The following is a 20,640-nucleotide window of genomic DNA, read 5'->3' on the forward strand; positions in this document are numbered from 1 at the left end:
TTCCCTCATCTGTAAAATGGGGATGGAGACTGGGAGCCCCATGGGGGACAGGGACCGTGTCCAACCCGATTATCTCGTCTCTGCCCCGGCACTTAGAATCGTGTCTGGCACAAAGTAAGCGCTTAACAGATACCTTAGCGTGGCTCAGTGGAAAGAGCCCGGGCTTTGGAGTCAGTGGTCGTGGGTTCAAATCCCGGCTCCGCCAATTGTCAGCTGTGTGACCCTGGGCAAGTCACTTAACTTCTCTGGGCCTCAGTTCCCTCATCTGGAAAATGGGGATGAAGATTGTGGTGAGCCCCCCATGGGACAACCTGATCACCTTGTATCTCCCCCAGCGCTTAGAACAGTGCTTTGTACATAGTAAGCACTTAATAAATGCCATTATTATTATTATTATTATCCTAGAGAAGCAGCGTGGCTCAGTGGAAAAGAGCCCGGGTTTTGGAGTTAGAGGTCATGGGTTCAAATCCTGGCTCCGCCAATTGTCAGCTGGGTAACTTGGGGCAAGTCACTTCACTTCTCTGGGCCTCAGTTCCCTCATCTGTAAAATGAGGATTGAGACTGTGAGCCCCGCGTGGGACAACCTGATCCCCTTGTAGCCTCCCCAGCGCTTAGAACAGTGCTTTGCACATAGTAAGCGCTTAATAAATGCCATTATTATTATTATTATTATTATTATTATTATTATTATTGAATCCCTGTTTTGCAGATGAGGGAACTGAGGCCCAGAGAAGCGAGGTGACCCGCTCAAGCAGACGAGCGGCGGCGGAGCCAGGATTAGAATACAGGTCTTCACTAGGCCACGCTCCTTCTCGAAGGAGGGAAAGGAGAGGGGGGAAAGATGACATTTTGATGGAAAGAGAGGGGCGTGTGAGAGAGGAGAGGGGAGCCCTCTGAGTAAAGATGCCGATTGAATGAATAAACGAAGTCGCTCGTCCCTGAACGGTGTCTCTGGATGTATCGATCCATCAGTGGTATTTATTGAGCGCTCACTCGCGTACTACGCGCTTGGGGGAGTCCGAAGGAATCACGGTCGCGTTCCCTGCCGGCCCCAAGGCCTCATCCCCAGAAATTCCCCCCAAGTCATCACCATCATCATCAATCGTATTTATTGAGCGCTTACTGTGTGCAGAGCACTGTACTAAGCGCTTGGGAAGTACAAGCTGGCAACTTATAGAGGCAGTCTCTACCCGACGGTGGGCCCCAAGTCGGCCCCGCGTGAAGCGGAAAGACAATCCGGGGCTTATTAACGTCCCGGGGAGACGGGTAGCTTGTGGGGCTGGGACCGGACTCCGACGGAGAAAAGGCTTAGGAATTGTCTCCCCTAATTACGGGGAACGGGCCTCTTGGTGTTTCCCATTCCGTACGGTTGTCTGATCGCCTTTCTCCATTCGCTGGCCCGGGCCCGGGCTGGAAGTCTGCTAATTAGAAGAGAAACGGACGGGACGATTCTGTCAGCTCTCGTTAACGGCGGGGACAAAGCCCGATATTATTCGGGCGCAGCGTCTTGTGAGCATCCCGCTTGCGGCTCTCATTAGAGGGAAAGAGGCTAGGAGGGGCCGGGGAGCCATCGTCGTCATTTTGCTAATTAACGGGGGGATTCGTTAAGCGATACCAGGTGCTGTACTGAGCACCGGGGTAGGCCCCAAGCTAATCCGGTCCCTGTGTGTCCCAGCCGGGGCTCACGGCCTTCCTCCCCGTTCGACGGATGAGCAAACCGAGGGCCGGAGAATCAGTCAATCAAACAGGGGAAGCAGCGTGGCTCAGTGGGAAAAAGCCCGGGCTTTGGAGTCAGAGGTCATGGGTTCGAATCCCGGCTCAGCTGTGTGACTTTGGGCAAGTCACTTAACTTCTCTGGGCCTCCGTTCCCTCGTCTGTAAAATGGGGATGAAGACCGTGAGCCCCACGTGGGACAACCTCATCACCTTGTATCCCCCCAGCGCTTAGAACAGTGCTTTGCACAGGGTAAGCGCTTATGATTGATTCCCCAACTGCTTAATCAATCCACAGCATTTATGTAGCACTTATGGCGTGCAGGACGCTGTACTGAAGTGCTTGGGAGGGTGATACTAGTATTTGTTAAGCGCTTACTGTGTTATACTTCAAGCTCTTAGTCCAGTGCTCTGCACACAGTAAGCGCTCAATAAATACGATTGATTGATTCCCCAACTGCTTAATCAATCCACAGTATTTATGAAGCACTTATGGAGTGCAGGACGCTGTACTGAAGTGCTTGGGAGAGTGATACTGCTATTTGTTAAGCGCTTACCGTGTTATACTTCCCCAACTGCTTAATCAATCCACAGTATTTATGAAGCACTTATGGAGTGCAGGACGCTGTACTCAAGTGCTCGGGAGAGTGATACTGCTATTTGTTAAGCGCTTACCGTGTTATACTTCAAGTGCTTAGTACAGTAATCTGCACATAGTAAGCGCTCAATAAATACGATTGATTGATTCCCCAACCGCTTAATCAATCCACAGTATTTATGAAGCACTTATGGAGTGCAGGACGCTGTACTGAAGGGCTTGGGAGAGTCATACTGCTATTTGTTAAGCGCTTACCGTGTTAATACTTCCCCAACTACTTAATTAATCCACAGTATTTATGAAGCACTTATGGAGTGCAGGACGCTGTACTGAAGGGCTTGGGAGAGTGACACTGGTATTTGTTAAGCGCTCACTGTGTTATACTTCAAGCGCTTAGTACAGTGCTCTGCACACAGTAAGCGCTCAATAAATACGATTGATTGATTCCCCAACTGCTTAATCAATCCACAGCATTTATGTAGCACTTCTGGAGTGCAGGACGCTGTACTGAAGTGCTTGGGAGGGTGATACTGGTATTTGTTAAGCGCTTACCGTGTTATACTTCAAGCGCTTAGTCCAGTGCTCTGCACACAGTAAGCGCTCAATAAATACGATTGATTGATTCCCCAACTGCTTAATCAATCCACAGTATTTATGAAGCACTTATGGAGTGCAGGACGCTGTACTGAAGTGCTCGGGAGAGTGATACTGCTATTTGTTAAGCACTTACTGTGTTATACTTCAAGCGCTTAGTATAGTACTCTGCACACAGTAAGCGCTCAATAAATACGACTGATTGATTCCCCAACTGCCTAATCAATCCACAGCATTTATGAAGCACTTATGGAGTGCAGGATGCTGTACTGAAGGGCTTGGGAGAGTGATACTGGTATTTGTTAAGCGCTTACCGTGTTATACTTCAAGCGCTTAGTACAGTGCTCTGCACACAGTAAGCGCTCAATAAATACGATTGATTGATTCCCCGACTGCTTAATCAATCCACAGCATTTATGTAGCACTTATGGAGCGCAGGACGCTGTACTGAAGTGCTTGGGAGGGTGATACTGCTATTTGTTAAGCGCTTACCATGTTATACTTCAAGCGCTTAGTACAGTACTCTGCACACAGTAAGCGCTCAATAAATACGATTGATTGATTCCCCAACTGCTTAATCAATCCACAGTATTTATGAAGCACTTATGGAGTGCAGGATGCTGTACTGAAGTGCTTGGGAGAGTGATACTAGTATTTGTTAAGCACTTACTGCTTTATACTTCAAGTGCTCAGTACAGTGCTCTGCACACAGTAAGCGCTCAATAAATACGATTGATTGATTCCCCAACTGCTTAATCAATCCACAGTATTTATGAAGCACTTACGGAGTGCAGGACGCTGTACTGAAGTGCTTGGGAGAGTGATACTAGTATTTGTTAAGCACTTACTGCTTTATACTTCAAGTGCTCAGTACAGTGCTCTGCACACAGTAAGCGCTCAATAAATACGATTGATTGATTCCCCAACTGCTTAAACAATCCACAGTATTTATGAAGCACTTACAGAGTGCAGGACGCTGTACTGAAGTGCTTGGGAGGGTGATACTGGTATTTGTTAAGCGCTTACCGTGTTATACTTCAAGCGCTTAGTACAGTGCTCTGCACACAGTAAGCACTCAATAAATACGATTGATTGATTCCCCGACTGCTTAATCAATCCACAGTATTTATAAAGCACTTATGGAGTGCAGGACTCTGTACTGAAGGGCTTGGGAGAGTGACACTGGTATGGCACACTTCACCCGTAAAAGGACGATTTTATTCTGTGAGCCTCGCGGGGAACGCGGTCTGAGTCCAACCCGATCGGCGCCGTCGGCTCCGAGGAGGGACGGCGTTCCTGGCCATGGGAAAGACTTGAGTGCAGTGACGGCGGCGAGACGGAAGAGATGGAGAAACCGAGGCTGGCATCAGCGGGGCCGGGTGTGCGGGCTGAGTGGCCGGAGGAGAGCAGCGAGCTGAGATAGGAGGGGACAGGGGGATGGACGGCCTTTTGTGCTTCCCAAGCGCTTAGTCCAGTGCTCTGCACACAGTAAGCGCTCAATAAATCCGACTGAATGAATGGATGAATAAGCCCAACGTGAGGAATTTCTGTTTGCTATTTACTCGTACCTATTTGCTATTCTATGTTGTTAACCATGTGCATTTAGCTGTAATTCTATTTGTTCTGACGACTTGACGCCCGTCCACGTGTTTGGTTTGGTCGTCTGTCTCCCCCTTCTAGACCGGGAGCCCGCTGCGGGGTAGGGACCGTCCTAGATGCTGCCGAATCGGACTTCCCAAGCGCTTAGTACAGCGCTCTGCACACAGGAAGCGCTCAATAAATACGATTGATTGATAGATGTTGCCGACGTGACACCCGTCCATGTGTTTGGTTTTGTCGTCCGTCTCCCCCTTCTATCTCTTCTGTCTCCCCCTCCCCTCCAGCCCTTAGAACACATAGTAAGCGCTTAATCAATCAATCAATTGCATTTATTGAGCGCTTACTATGTGCAGAGCACCGTACTAAGCGCTTGGGAAGTACAAATTGGGAACATATAGAGACAGTCCCTACCCAACAGTGGGCTCACAGTCTAAAAGGCTTAATAAATGCCATCGTTATTATTATTATCATCTGCGAGTGCGCTAATAAGGAAGGTCACGGCCATTTCTGTTGTATCGACCTCTCCCAAGCGCTTGGTTCGGTGTGCTGGACGTGATAAGCGCTCAGTAAATACCACCGATCGACTGATCGATCTCTCAAGTCCCGAGATAGCAGAGGAGTCGGAGGGATCGCTAAGGCCTGATTATTCACAACCAAATCCGATTACAACTTGACTGCATTGCAGCAATACATTTCTCCGAGGAGCCCAAAGTTTTCAAACGTCGAACGTCCAGCGGAGTTCATAAAGGCGGCGGCTGGAAAAAGCGGCAGAATTATCCCATCAGGGAAGTTCTAGGCGTCTACTAGGTCAACGGGTGCTTTCATAAAACCCTAAACTAAGCCGTAAACCGCGACACCGGGTTTATTGCAAGCACAGAGACCACGATATACAGATTGCAATCCTCTAAGTGCACGCGCGCGCTGGCGAGGCATACGTGCAATTATATTATCAGTATAAAAATACATCATTAACATCTCTAAGGGCAAAATAAATAAATACTGTAATTCTAAAGCGTCTGTGGGTTGCACTGTAAAGGAAGATTTAGTCCTGACGGAGGGGAAATGGTAAAAGAAACGGGATCGACAGCTGAGGGGGCCTATCGGTTACAAGTTTTAGCTTGCGGATTGAAGACAGGAGTTGGGGGAATATTTTGGCCTTTTATTGGCCTTTTCCCTACAACGACAGATTTCCCCGGGCGTTTAAAATGGGCCAAAGTTCTCAGCTCTCCGAAACAACCGAGGAAGAAGGAACCAAAAATAAGTCTGGCCTTGTTTCTCTCCCACGTTCAGAAATCAGCCGCTTCCCGTGAGGCAGGCCTTTCTAAAAACTTTTAAAAACTACGTCTCTAAGCCAAATCTAACCGGCAACGACGGGGCAGTTTTCCCTTCCCGTTCCTCACGCTTCCCTTGGTTTCCCAGTTTCTTTTTCCTCAGGCGTGGTCCTCTAAGAGTTCTCATCTGTTTTGAGAGACCGCTTACCAAGAGACAAAGCCCGTGGAAGGGTTTTCCTTATGTTTCGTTTTCTCCCCCCGCGGCTAACAGAACTCTGCAGGTCCGAAGCTCTTCCCGCGTTGAAAGGAGAGGGAACCAAGATGCGGACAAGCTACGGCCCCCGTGATCCCTCTCGCTACAGTTCTCAGAGTCCTGAAGGCCAGAAACTGGTCAAATAAGGACTCTGCAGAGAAAACTGGGAGAAAGCCCTTAGCTCAGTAAGTCTATCCACCCCGGAGAATTGAACCCGGCTACGGGAGCCTGTGGAAATGAAGCTTCTCACCGTGGGACGCTCTACACATAATCACGCTTCGCACGGACCCCGGTGCGGTCGGGAAGATGGAAGAGGCCCAAAGCCCCCTTCGATGGTGCTGCAGCCCTGACAGGAAGGGCGACCTTGGTGATCCCCGATGCTCCCGCTTCCCCTCTGCCTCGCTCCCTTCCTTAAAGGCAAGTGGGGACGCTTTCTAAGCTGCTCTTCTCTACCTCGGGCTCGTTTTAAAATCTACGGCTCACCCGCCCCTGTGGTTCCCGCCTCTCTTCGGCGACTGAAAGCTGACCCTTCTCTGACCGCACGGTCATTTTCTCCCATCTTTCCTGGGCCGGGCCCCCTTGGCCAAAACTGCTACGGAAGGGAAAAGCGGGGGAGTCCTCCGTCACCCCCCAAAGTGGCTTTGACTCTCCGAAGGCACTTGGTAACGGCCTGAGGTGCCCCTGGGCAAGGGCCCCCTCTAAAAAACAAACGCTCTCCCCGGGTTTCGGGAAATTCACAGAAGGGAGGCGAACGGTTGGAAGTCTCTGACTTCTCAAGTGACGGGAAATGCTTATAAAGGGTCACTTCTTGGCGGGTTAGAGGGTAGCGACCAGCCCTCCCGTGACCCACGGCGTGTACGGACTCTAGCTGGCCTGCTCCGATCGTCTCATTACGCCCCGAGCCCCCGAATTAACTTTCCCTACGGAATCGAGTCGCACTGGGAAATAGCTACCGATCGCCAAGACGTCGGCCGACGTCGTCGGCCGGGCCGGGGTTCCGTTCAACGGGACCCCAACCGGTTGGGATACTGGGGAGAGGGGAGGGTGAGGTTTCCCTATTGAATCCGGGTCACTTCCAGAAAGGAAGCAGCAGGTCTTCGTCCCCTGGATGAATCCCCAGGGAAACCGCGGCCGGGGACGAGAGGGCAGAGCTGGAAAGCGAATGGAACGACGGGGGCGGTGCCATTCCCGTTCTTCCGCCTAACATCCTAAGCGTGGAAGCCCGGGGAAATTCTCTCCTGGAAGCTCACTCCATCCAGAGAAAGCAGCCGGGTGGGGGTCGGATGGGCATCGACGGGCGAGAACGCGAACGGCCGGAACTTCTCTCGGGCCCGCGGGGCGCTCGGCGGCTACTTCTTCGGCTTCTCCAGGATGTTGAGGAATTTCCCCCGGGTCATCTCTCTGGCTGAAACGAAATCGTAAAGGGAAGAGAGGTTAAAAATCGCCGGGGCATCTGGGGATGGAGACGACCTGCGGAATTAAAGTGGAAAACGGAAATCCGAGAAAACCGTAGGCTTCCTCCAGTCTGTCGGGCCGACGATCGTACTTATTAAGCGCTTACTGGGTGCAGAGCACCGCGCTAAGGGCTTGGGAAGGGACGACAGAACGATACGACAGACATGTCCCCTGCCCGGCAATGTGGCCTGGGAGAAGCAGCTTCGCCCGGGACCTGGGTTCTAATCTCGGCTCCGCCGCAACGTGGTCCAGTGGAAAGAGCACAGCCTTGGGAGTCGGAGGACGTGGGTTCTAATCCCCAGTCTGCCACTTGACCGTTGTGTGACCTTGGATAAGTCGCTTAACTTCTCGGTGCCTCAGTTACCTCATCTGGAAAATGGGGATCAAGACCGTGAGCCCCTCGTGGGACAACCCGATCACCACGTGTCTACCCGGCGCTTAGAACAGTGCTTGGCACATAGTAAGCGTTTAACAAGTTGTAGAGAAGCAGCGCGGCTCAGTGGAAAGAGCCCGGGCTTGGGAGTCAGAGGTCATGGGTTCCAATCCCGGCTCCCCCACATGCCTGCTGTGTGACCTTGGGCAAGTCACTTCTCTAAGCCTCAGTTACCTCATCTGGAAAACGGGGATGAAGACTGTGAGCCCCACGTGGGACAACGTGGTCACCTTGTATCCTCCCCAGCGCTTAGAACAGTGCTTTGCACGTAGTAAGCGCTTAACAAATGCCATCATTATTATTATTATTTACCGCACACTTGTTGTGCGCAGAGCGCTGTACTAATCGCTTGGGGGAGGACACAATAACAATATAGCAGATACGTTCCCTGTCGGCAAAGGCCTTACAGTCTGGGGGGAGACGGACATTAATAAGAATAAATCAAATACGGATATATATGTAAGTGTTGTGGGGCTGAGAGGCCCCAGACGGTGGGATGGTGAGGAGTTTCTGTTTGATATGGAGGTGGGTGGGCAGCCCCCGGCAGCTCTTGAGGAGCGGGGCAACGCGGATTAAACATCTTTGTCGGAAAATGATCCGGGCAGCAGAGCGAAGTATGGACTGGAGTGGGGAGAGACAGGAGGCTGGGAGGTCAGCAAGGAGGCCGATAAGGCGGGATAGGATGAGTGCTTGGATTAATGTGGTAGCAGCTTAGATGGAGAGGAAAGGGTGGATTTCCAGCAATGTGGTGAAGGTTGAACCGACAGGGTTCAGTGACGGATCGAATGTGCGAGAGAGTCGAGGATAAGGCCCAAGTGATGGGTCTGTGAGACAGGAAGGACGGTGGGGCCATCTGCGGTGCTGGGAAAATCGCGAGGAGGATAAGGTTTGGGTGGGAAGATAAAGAATTCCGTTTTAGATACGTTTAAGGTGACCGTGGGACATCCAAGTAGAGATGTCCTGAAGGCAGGTGGAAATGTGAGAACTGCAGGGAGGGAGAGAGAGATCAGGGCCGGAGATGGAGGTTTGGGAATCATCCGCATAGGGGTGGGGGTTGAAGCCGTGGGGAGCGAACGAGTTCTCCAAGGGAGTGGGTGTAGATGGAGAAGAGGAGGGGACCCAGAGAGACCCCCCCAGTCGAGGTGGGAGGCAGAGGAGGAGCCCGCGAAAGGGACAGAGAATGAGCGGCCAGAGAGATAAGGGAGGAGCACCAGGAGAGGACGGCGTCGGAGAACGATCCCAGGAGAAGGGGACGGTCGACGGTGTCGAAGGCGTTTGAGAGGTCGAGGAGGATTAGGGTGGAGTAGAGGCCGTTGGATTTGGCAAGAAGGAGATCATTGATGACCCTCAAAAGGGTGGTTTCTCTAGAGTGAAGGGGACGGAAGCCAGATCGGAGGGGGTCAAGGAGGGAATCGGAGGAGAGGAACTCGAGACGGTGGATGTCGACAACTCGCTCGAGGAGTTTGGAGAGGAACGGTAGGCGGGAGAGGGGGCGATAACTGGAGGGAGCCGTGGGGGCAAAGGAGGGGTTTTTTAAGATGCGGAGAGACGGGCATGTTTGGAAGCAGTGGGGAAGAAGCCATCGGAGACGGTTGAAGATGGAGGTTAAGGGAGGGAAGAAGGCAGGGGCTTTGATAAGGAGTAACGGGATGGGATCGGAGTCGCAGGTGGAGTGGAGGGGGTGGATTTTGAGAGGAGGCGGGAGAGAGACTGCAGAGGACCAGGGGAGATGTTTCACCAGACAATTTCCATTTTCTCAGTCAAGTAGGTAGCCAGGTCACTGTCTGCTGGGTGACCTTGGGCAAGTCACTTCACTTCTCTGGGCCTCAGTTGCCTCCTCTGTAAAACGGGGATTAAGACCGTGAGCCCCGTGTGGGACGCGGACTGGGTCTGACCTGATATCTTGCTTCTACCCCAGTGCTCAGTACGGTGTCTGTACATATTTGTACATATTTATTCTGTTTATTTTATTTTGTTAATATGTTTTGTTTTGTTCTCTGCCTCCCCCTTCTAGACTGTGAGCTCACTGTCGGGTAGGGACCGTCTCTGTATGTTGCCAACTTGGACTTCCCAAGCGCTTAGTCCAGTGCTCTGCACACAGTGAGCGCTCAATAAATACGACTGAATGAATGAATGGCAGGTAGTAAGCGCTTCGCAAATGCCATAAGAAAAGGACACACAAAAAAAGCGTTTTAAAAGAGCCCGACAGAGTTCTGAATTCGCGTAAGAGGCTGGGGCCTTTAAAAGATCTGCAACGATTCTAATAGGTAATTAATTCTCCAGCCACCTTTAAGGGATCCCAAGGGAATTCTCCAGCAGGAAAAGGAATATCTCCTCTCCCTCTCCGTCATCCATCTCCGAATAATGTCATCTAGAACGCGTTCCCTCCGTATCGGGGGGGTTGCTCTTGAACGCTCCCATCTGACGGATTCTCTCGGCAATCAGTTCCCCGGAGGTTTGCGATCCCAAATCAGAATCAGAGACCGTTTCCCCCCCTCTCCCGGAGCCGCCCCCGGATGCTGTAATAGGACGGGGTTTATCTTCCCTCTGGATGGTGGCGATAAAATAGGGTTTATGGAGCTTTGGTCTCCTCTCCCTCGGTATTTGTCAGTTCCTAGATATTTGATATAGCCAGGCAGGGTTTATGCACCTCTCTCGGACTCTCGGCATCATCAATCTCTGAATGCTGTAGTTACCCGGGGTTTATCCGGCTACTTTCCCACCCGGGGGGCCCCGAAATGGGAGCGAAACACTCCCTGGAAGGACGTCCTCGATCCCATCTGCCTCGCCGAACCTCTCCGGGGTCTGTGCGCAAAGCCGGGTCCCGCGGCTATCCCAGCTGGATCACCATCATCATCAATCGTATTTACTGAGCGCTTACTACGGGCAGAGCACTGGACTAAGCGCTTGGGAAGTCCAAACTGGCAACGTCTCGAGACGGTCCCTGCCCGACGGCGGGCTCACGGTCTAAAAGGGGGGGACGGAGAACAATCCATCAATCGATCAACCGCGTTTACTGAGCGCCGACTGGGAGCGGAGCGCCGGACTAAGCGCTTGGGAGAGGACACGCCAACAGGGTTGGTAGGCACGTTCCCTGCCCACCACACGCTCATGTACTTCGATCGGCGGTATCTGCCGAGCGCTTCCTGGGCGCAGAGCGCTGTGCTAAGCGCTCGGGAGAGTACGTTTTAACAGAGCCGGGAGTGCGCGTTCCCTGCCCTGAATGAGTTTCAGGTTCTAGTGGGCCTAGGCAGAGTCAGTGGCTGCAAAGTCTTCCAATGTCCCTCAACTCATCACCATCATTGTCCTTCCCAAGCGCTTAGTACAGTGCTCTGCACACAGTAGGCGCTCAATAAATACGATTAAATGAAATGAAATGAATCAAGCGTATTTACTGAGCGCTTACTGTGTGCAGAGCACTGTACTAAGCGCTTGGGAAGGACAAATTGGCGACCTATAGAGACAGTCCCTACCCAACAGTGGGCTCACAGTCTAAAAGGGGGCGCTTACTATGTGCCAAGCACTGCTCTAAGCGCTGGGGGAGATACAAGGTGATCATCATCAATCGTATTTATTGAGCGCTTACTATGTGCAGAGCACTGTACTAAGCGCTTGGGAAGTACAAATTGGCAACATATAGAGACAGTCCCTACCCAACAGTGGGCTCACAGCCTAAAAGGGGGCGCTTACTATGTGCAAAGCACTGCTCTAAGCGCTGGGGGAGATACAAGGTGATCGGATCGTCCCGCGGGGGGCTCACAGCCTTCACCCCCATTTTACAGATGAGGGAACTGAGGCCCAGAGAAGTGAGGTGACTTGCCCGAAGTCACCCAGCTGACAAGCGGCGGAGCCGGGATTTGAACCCACGACCTCTGACTCCAAGGCCCGGGACCTTCCAATTGAGTCACGCCGCTTCTCGGACTACGGGATCAATCGATGGTATTTACTGAGGTACTACTAATGATGGCATTTGTTAAGCGCTTACTATGTGCCAAGCACTGTTCTAAGCGCTGGGGGGGATACAAGGTGATCAGGTTGTCCCGCGTGGGGCTCACAGTCATCACCCCCATTTTACAGATGAGGGAACTGAGGCTCCGAGAGGTTAAGTGACCTGCCCAAGGTCACACAGCAGACAGGCGGCGGAGCCGGGATTCGAACCCGTGTCCTCTGACTCCAAAGCCCGGGCTCTTTCCACTGAGCCACGCTGCTTCTTCTCTTAGTACTACGCGCAGAGCACTGTACTAAGTGCTTGGGACAGTCCAGCACGGCCGACTTAGCGGACACGTTCCCTGCCCACAGCGGGGCTCGCCGTCTTAATGCCCATTTTACAGAGGAGGGAACTGAGGCACGCGGAAGCGGACAAGCGGCCGGGATTGGAAAGACGGTCCTTCGGACTTCCGGTCCCGATGTCCAGTCACTAGGCCACGCTGATAAATGCTTCCACCGCCGGTTCTCCTTCTTTCCTCCCTCCGAAGCACAGAACAGTAATAATAATGATAATGATATTTGTTAAGCACTTACTAGAACACAGCTACGAGGCCCTGCTGGTTCTGTGCCCACCAGAGTAATAATAATAATAATAATAATGATAATGATATTTGTTAAGCACTTACTAGAACACAGCTACAAGGCCCTGCTGGTTCTGTGCCCACCAGAGTAATAACAGTAATAATAACGATAATGATATTTGTTAAGCACTTACTAGAACACAGCTACAAGGCCCTGATGGTTCTGTGCCCACCAGAGTAATAACGGTAATAATAATGATAATGATATTTGTTAAGCACTTACTAGAACACAGCTATGAGGCCCTGCTGGTTCTGTGCCCACCAGAGTAATAACAGTAATAATAACGATAATGATATTTGTTAAGCACTTACTAGAACACAGCTACAAGGCCCTGATGGTTCTGTGCCCACCAGAGTAATAACGGTAATAATAACGATAATGATATTTGTTGAGCACTTACTAGAACACAGCTACGAGGCCCTGCTGGTTCTGTGCCCACCGGAGTAATAACAGTAATAATAACGATAATGATATTTGTTAAGCACTTACTAGAACACAGCTACAAGGCCCTGCTGGTTCTGTGCCCACCGGAGTAACAACAGTAATAATAATGATAATGATATTTGTTAAGCACTTACTAGAACGCAGCTACGAGGCCCTGCTGGTTCTGTGCCCACCGGAGTAATAACGGTAATAATAACGATAATGATATTTGTTGAGCACTTACTAGAACACAGCTACGAGGCCCTGCTGGTTCTGTGCCCACCAGAGTAATAACGGTAATAATAATGATAATGATATTTGTTAAGCACTTACTAGAACACAGCTACGAGGCCCTGCTGGTTCTGTGCCCACCAGAGTAATAATAGTAATAATAATGATAATGATATTTGTTAAGCACTTACTAGAACACAGCTACGAGGCCCTGCTGGTTCTGTGCCCACCGGAGTAATAACAGTAATAATAACGATAATGATATTTGTTGAGCACTTACTAGAACACAGCTATGAGGCCCTGCTGGTTCTGTGCCCACCAGAGTAATAATAGTAATAATAATGATAATGATATTTGTTAAGCACTATGTGCCAGGCACTGTACTAAGCGCAGGGGTAGATAATAATAATAATAATAATAATAATGGCATTTGTTAAGCACTTATTATGGTGCAAAGCACTGTTCTAAGCACTGGGGAGGTTACAAGGTGATCAGGTTGTCCCACGAGGGGCTCACAGTCTTCATCCCCGTTTTACAGATGAAGGAACTGACTCCTAGAGAATAATATAATCCCCATTTTACAGATGAAGGAACTGACTCCTAGAGAATAATGTAATAATAATAATGACATTTATTAAGTGCTTACTATGTGCAAAGCACTGTTCTAAGCGCTGGGGGGGATACAAGGTGATCGGGTTGTCCCACGGGGGGCTCACAGTCTTCATCCCCATTCTACAGATGAGGGAACGAGGCCCAGAGAAGTGAAGCGACTTGCCCAAAGCTGACAACTGGCAGATCCGGGATTTGAACCCACGACCTCTGACTCCAAAGCCCGGGCTCTCCCCCCCGAGCCACGCTGCTTCTCTCAGGCGCAAGCAAACCGGTCCCCCACGGGGCTCACGGTCTCGATCCCCGTTTCCCAGATGAGGTAACCGAGGCCCAGGGAATAATAATAATAATAATAATGCTGGCATTTGTTAAGCGCTTACTATGTGCAAAGCACTGTTCTAAGCGCTGGGGAGGATATAAGGTCATCAGGTTGTCCCACGTGGGGATCACAGTCTTTTCATTCATTCATTCATTCATTCATTCACGCGTATTTATTGAGCAGGGAAGCGACTTCCCCGGGGTCACCCAACAGACAAGTGGCGGAGCGCAGATTCGAACTCAGGGCCTTCTGAACCCCAGGATGGGCTCTTACCCCCTGGGCCGAGCTGCTTCTCACAGTCAGCGGAGGCTGCCCGGAGTGGAGCCACCCTGAACCCGGGCCCTGAGGCCCCGCTGGCTACCGAGCATCGCCCCGGACGCTACCAAATCCACGCCTGCCCTCAATCGATCGTATTTATTGATAATCGTATTTATTAATAAATCAAGCGCATTTATTGAGCGCTTGCTGTGTGCGGAGCACTGGACTAGGCCCTCGAATCCGATCTCCTGCGGCCTTGTTACAACCAGCATGGCACTCCAGGACCCCCGGCCCGCTGGCCACGTCCCCCGAACGGGGACGGTCGCCGACTTCTTATTGCTCTCCGGCGGGACGGGATTGAACCCGGATCCCGACGGCGTTTCCGATAATAATAATAATAATAATGATGATGGTGGCATTTGTTAAGTGCTTACTATGTGCAAAGCACTGTTCTAAGTGCTGGGGGGGACACAAGATGATCAGGTTGTCCCCCGTGGGGCTCCCAGTCTTAATCCCCATTTTACAGACGAGGTAACTGAGGCTCTTCCGATGAAAACGGGAGGGCTTCCCGCAGGAACGCTGCGATCGGGCTGCCCTTTCGGCCACCCCGGCCCGCTATCTGTCTCTCTATGTTGCCAACTTGGACTGCCCAAGCGCTCAGTCCAGCGCTCTGCACACGGTAAGCGCTCAATCAATACGACTGATTGATGGATTGATTGACTCCTCACCGCCCCACCTCCCAACCTGGGGCGGCGGGGCGCCTCCGGAAAAGGAGAAGTCATGGGAAAGGCCTCACCCTCCGCCCGGGAGAGGAGAAACTTTTCCCGAGCCAGGAGTCCCATATAGGAGATATACGAACGCTGACACCTTGGCTCCCCGGTGAGGACCGTCCCCCCCGTAAATCAGGGGGCGAGCCCCCGTCCCCTTCCGCGGGCGCGGGGAGGAATTACGGTGGGCCGCTTCGGGGCAGGGGCTCTCCCGTTCCCTTGTCAGCGGAGATGTTAACATCGCCGATTAATTCGCGGACCTCTCCTGTTATTCCTCGCTTCTTTATCCTGGCTCTCCGGCTCGGCCGCGGCTTAAGGATTCTTCCCGACCTGCTTCGGTAATCGCCGCCCGCCGGCCCCCTCCCTCCCAGCCCCGGTGAAATTGTTTAGCGATGCCAACCGCGCTTTTAATTTGCAAGACATCAGACACAGAGGTAATTTATACCAACATCTGTTCATTTCTGACTTCTGAAACAAACTCACACATGCTGCTACAAAATCCCATTAGGAGCAGGAGACAGCCTTCTGCTATTCCGCTTTCCTCTTACACGCACACACTCACATATTCTCTCCCTCTCCCCGTCTCTCTCCCGCACGCCAGCCGCCAAACAATCCCTCAGGGACCCCAGATTCCTTTCCCCCCCTAAGGTCGGCTAAAGAGAGAGAGAAAATAAAATCTATTTTTATTTCTATTATTCCGGGTCCCCTTTCCTTCCTTCTCGCTCCTCTTTCCGAGAGCGTAGTCCCAAGGTCCTGGGAAGATTTACAACGGTGCTGGGATTAGCCTTTCTCTTCACCCGTCTCCCTTTCGCCTTCTGGATTTTTGTTAGTATGTTTGGTTTTGTTCCCTTTCTCCCCCTTTTAGACTGGGAGCCCGCTGTTGGGTAGGGACTGTCTTTATATGTTGCCAATTTGTACTTCCCAAGCGCTTAGTACAGTGCTCTGCACACAGTAAGCGCTCAATAAATACGATTGATTGATTGATTGATTGGAAAAATTCCCCACGGTGGGCAAGGATTCCGTCTCAAACCGGATCCCACCCAATGATCCCACTCCCTTCCGCGTCACTCTGCCTTGTTCCCTCAACTCATCCCTCCCAACCCCCAGGGCACCTCTGTATATACCCGGAATTAATTTATTTCTGTTCACGTCGGTCTCTCCCTCTAGACCGTCCGCTCGTTACGGGCAGGGAAAGTGTCTGTTACGTTGCGGTGCTGTACTCGCCCGGGCGCTTAGTACAGTGCTCTGCACACAGCAAGCGCTCAGTAAATACGACTGACCGGTTGATCTTCCTAACCGGGAATCTCGAACGCACATTTGGAACAGCCAAGCTCAGAAGCCACCCTGCCACCGCCACTGTAATCAATCAATCAATCAATTGTATTTATTGAGCGCTTACTGTGTGCACAGCACTGTACTAAGCGCTTGGGAAGTACAAGTTGGCAACATATAGAGACGGTCCCTACCCCACAGCGGGCTCATGACCGCAGTGAGAGGCAGGGCGGTGTAGTGGGTAGACCCCGGGCCTGGGATTCGGAAAGCCCTGGGTTCTCATCCCGGCTCCGCCCCGTGTCTGCTGTGTGACCCCGGGCGAGTCGCTTCGCTTCTCTGGGCCTCAGTTTCCCTCATCTGGAAAACGGGGGTGAAGACCGGGAGCCCCACGTGGGCCAGGGGCCGGGCCCGACCCCGTTACCCTGTCTCGACCCCGGCGCTTAGAACAGTGCTTGGCGCATAGTGAGCACTTAACAAGTATCATGATTATTATTACAGTGGACACTACCGGCGTGGCATTAACTCATACATTTTTCCTAGCGGGGCAGGCCCTTGGGAAACTGTTATTTTAATCAATCAATCAATCAATCGTATTTATTGAGCGCTTAAGAGTCCACAGGGGTGGAAGTTCTTCTAAAAGTTGAGCGATGGGCTTTCTCCCTCACCTCCTGAGTCTCTCCACGACAGAGGCCAGAGTTCTGGCCCCTGAAGAGACTGGCCCTTCCCTTAATTAAATTGTATTCACTGAGCGTCTACTGGGTGCAGAGCACTGTACTAAACGCTTGGGAGAGGACAATACAACAAGAAACAGACACATTCCCTGCCCACAACGCGCTTCCCAAACCAGGAGAATGCTAGAGACAAAGAGACCAGAACCGCAACCCCTTGGCCTCCGAAACACAACGTGGTCAGGGCTCTCAGCCCTGAGAGGTCAATCAATCAATCATCAATCAATCAATCAATCATCTTTTTGGTTTTTGATGGTATTTCTTAAGCGCTTACTGTGTGCCGGGCACTGCACTAAACCGCTAGGGTAGACACAAGCTGGTCCCTGTCCCTCGGGGGGCTCCCGGTCTTCATCCCCATTTTCCAGACGAGGGAACTGAGGCCCAGAGAAGTTAAATGACCTGCCCAAGGTCACCCAGCGGACAAGTGGCGGGGTGGAGCGTTTGCTGTGCGCAGAGCACTGGACTAGGCGCTTGGGAGAGGACGACGTAACTACACAACAGACTCATTCCTGCCCCAAATGAGCCAAGCAACGGAGAGGGGAAACACAGTTTAATCTGATTTCTTCTTTATGAATTCCCAAGCCTCAATGCTGCAGCTTTTTGTCTGTCGGTTGGTTTGTTTTATGGCATTTTTTAAGTGATTCCTAGGTGCCAGGCCGGGGTAGATGGAAGCTCGTTAGGGGCAGGGGAACGTGTCTGCCAACTGCTGCACCGCACTCTCCCAAGCGCTCAGTACAGTGCCCCGCACCGTGGTGAGCGCTCGGTAAATACGACTGATTGATACGAGCCCCACATGGGGCTCACGGTCTTAACCCCCATTTGACAGGTGAGTGAACCGAGGCCCAGGGAAGTGAAGTGACCTGCCCGAGGTGTCTGAGCGGACGGGCCGGGATTAGAACCCAGGTCCTTCTGATTCTCAGGCCCGGGCCGCCCGCCTCGCCTTTCCCGCCTCCAAGCCCGCCTCTTGCCGCCCATTCCGCGACGGCCGGTTGGGAAAGATTCCGGGGCACGGATCCATTTCCTCCAAGGGATGAGGGATCGCCGGCAGCCGTCCTGGCCGACGAGATCATCATCAATCGTATTTATTGAGCGCTTACTATGTGCAGAGCACCGGACTAAGGCTCTCTTGGGAGATCCCGCCTCCTCGCCAGCCCCTCCGCATCCTTTTCCCCGTGACATACGGCTTTCATGACGGAAAAGATTTCCCGGATTTTTAACTTCCGGGAGATTGCCTGGCAAACCCTGCCCCGTCTTTACGTCGGGAGCAATTGAAAGGTTAAGTAACTTTTCGTTTTTTTCCTTCCACCGCGGGATAGTAAATCCGTGATATTTCCGTTCCCGCCATCCCCAGGGAGGATTCCTGCTCCGGAGAGGCCTGCCTATACCGACCGATTCCCCTATCCGTGGTTTTTATGGAGCGCTTACTATGTGGGCCGGGAATCTATCTGTTTATCGTCCAAGCGCTTAGTTCAGTGCTTTGCGCACGCAGTAAGCGCTCAATATACATCCGATTGAATGAATGAATGAATGAGTGAGTGTGCTAAGCGCCTGGGAGAGGACGCCGGGCAGAGTCGGCACATTCCCTGCCCACAGCGAGTTCATGGTCTGTTGCCAACTTGTACTTCCCAAGCGCTTAGTACAGTGCTCTGCACACAGTTAGCGCTCAATAAGCTCTCCTCCCCAGCGCTTAGAACAGTGCTTTGCACATAGCAGGCGCTTAACAAATGCCAGCATTATTATTATTATTATTAATAAATACGACTGATGATTGATGATGAGGGGTCTTTGGGTTTGAACGTTCAAAAAAACAGGCCGGAAACGTTCATCAGATTGGACGCGGTCCTTGTCCCACGTGGGGCCCACGGTCTTAACCCCCATTTTACAGATGAGGGAACTGAGGCCCGGAGAAGGGGAGTGATTTGCAAGGCAATTCATCCAGCGCTTAGCACGTAGTAAGCGCTTAACAAATACCATCATTATTATTAACCTCCAGAGACGGGAGACTTTGAGATATTATTATAACCTGTAGCCCTGGTTGCTCAGAGATGTTTTTTCTAATAATAATAATAATAATGGCATTTATTAAGCGCTTACTATGTGCAAGGCACTGTTCTAAGCGCTGGGGAGCTTACAAGGTGATCAGGTTGTCCCACGGGGGGCTCACGGTCTTCAGCCCCGTTTTCCAGATGAGGGAACTGAGGCCCAGAGAAGTGAAGTGACTTGCCCAAGTCACACAGCTGACAGCTGGTGGCGCCGGGATTTGAACCCACGACCTCGGACTCCAAAGCCCCGGCTCTTTCCGCTGAGCCACGCCGCTTCTCTGGTGGCTCTTCTCCCACCAATCTTTAAACAGATCCACGTAGAAAGACGCGCCAACTACAGATCCATCAATCAATCAATCGTATTTACTGAGCGCTTACTGTGTGCAGAGCGCTGTACTAAGCGCTCGGGAAGTACAAGTTGGCAACATATAGAGACAGTCCCTACCCAACAGTGGGCTCACAGTCTAAAAGACAGTGGGCTCACAGTCTAAACTACAGATCAATCAATCAATCGTATTTATTGAGCGCTGTGTGCAGAGCACTGTACTAAGCGCTTGGGAAGTACAAGTTGGCAACACATAGGGACAATCCAAACCCAACAGTGGGCTCAGATAGGATTCAGGAGGAGTTCTAGACAGTATAATTTTTTTAAAACCCCCAATACAGCCCATTTTGATTTCCTGCGCCTTTGTTCACTCTTCATATCTCCATAATAATAATAATAATAATGATGATGGTATTTGTTAAGCGCTTACTACGCGTTTTAAGCGCTGTGACAAGGTCCTTCGGCCCAGGTCTGCAAATGCGAACGGCAATCAGGACAGAAAATCTTAACGGTCTTCTAGAACAGGATGAACAAGGCCAAAAGATTGATCCTCTCTGAATACGGAATTCCAAGGAGAAATACGAAATATGGACAGCGTCGGTCAAAACACCAAAAGATTGAAAAAGAGGCATTTTAATGGCCAGATAGGCCGAACAATTTTGCTTTCGGATGGAGGCTTGCCCGATTTTGGCCCGATTCATTCACTCAGTCGTATTTATTGAGGGCTCACGGTGTGCAGAGCACTGTACTAAGTGCTTGGGAGAATAAGCGCTCAATAAATACGATTGACTGACTGATAAAATACAACAATAAATCCTCTTACTCACTACCCAAACATTGCTGGCACACGGTAAATGCTTCACAAACACCATAGAGAAGAAATGGGCCTCTTGCCTTTGAACAAGACCGTCAGCCGCCTGATGCTTTGAGAGTCTGAAAAGCGGGGCTGATGAAAATGAATTGGACTTTCCAAGCGCTTAGTACAGTGCTCTGCACACAATAATTTATTTTATTTATACATATTTATTCTATTTACTTTATTTTGTTAATATGTTTTGTTTTGTTCTCTGTCTCCCCCTTCTAGACTGTGACCCCTCTCCATCCCCCCATCTTACCTCCTTCCCTTCCCCACAGCACCTGTATATATGTATGTACATATTTATTACTCTATTTATTTACTTA

At 51.1% G+C, this 20,640-nt stretch overlaps 1 protein-coding gene across 1 annotated transcript in view; it reads right to left on the minus strand.

Moving 5' to 3' along the window:
• Positions 1 to 5,349: 5,349 nt before the first annotated feature.
• The window catches only part of LIN52 (lin-52 DREAM MuvB core complex component), a 71,581-nt gene continuing 56,290 nt past the window's right edge, over positions 5,350 to 20,640 (minus strand). The window contains exon 6 of the mRNA XM_038765938.1: positions 5,350 to 7,432. Coding sequence (XP_038621866.1) covers positions 7,377 to 7,432 — 56 coding nt within the window. The 3' untranslated portion in view covers positions 5,350 to 7,376. The remainder of the gene's footprint in view (positions 7,433 to 20,640) is intronic.

Source organism: Tachyglossus aculeatus, chromosome 23 (assembly GCF_015852505.1).
Source record: "Tachyglossus aculeatus isolate mTacAcu1 chromosome 23, mTacAcu1.pri, whole genome shotgun sequence".
Taxonomy (NCBI): Eukaryota; Metazoa; Chordata; class Mammalia; order Monotremata; family Tachyglossidae; genus Tachyglossus; species Tachyglossus aculeatus.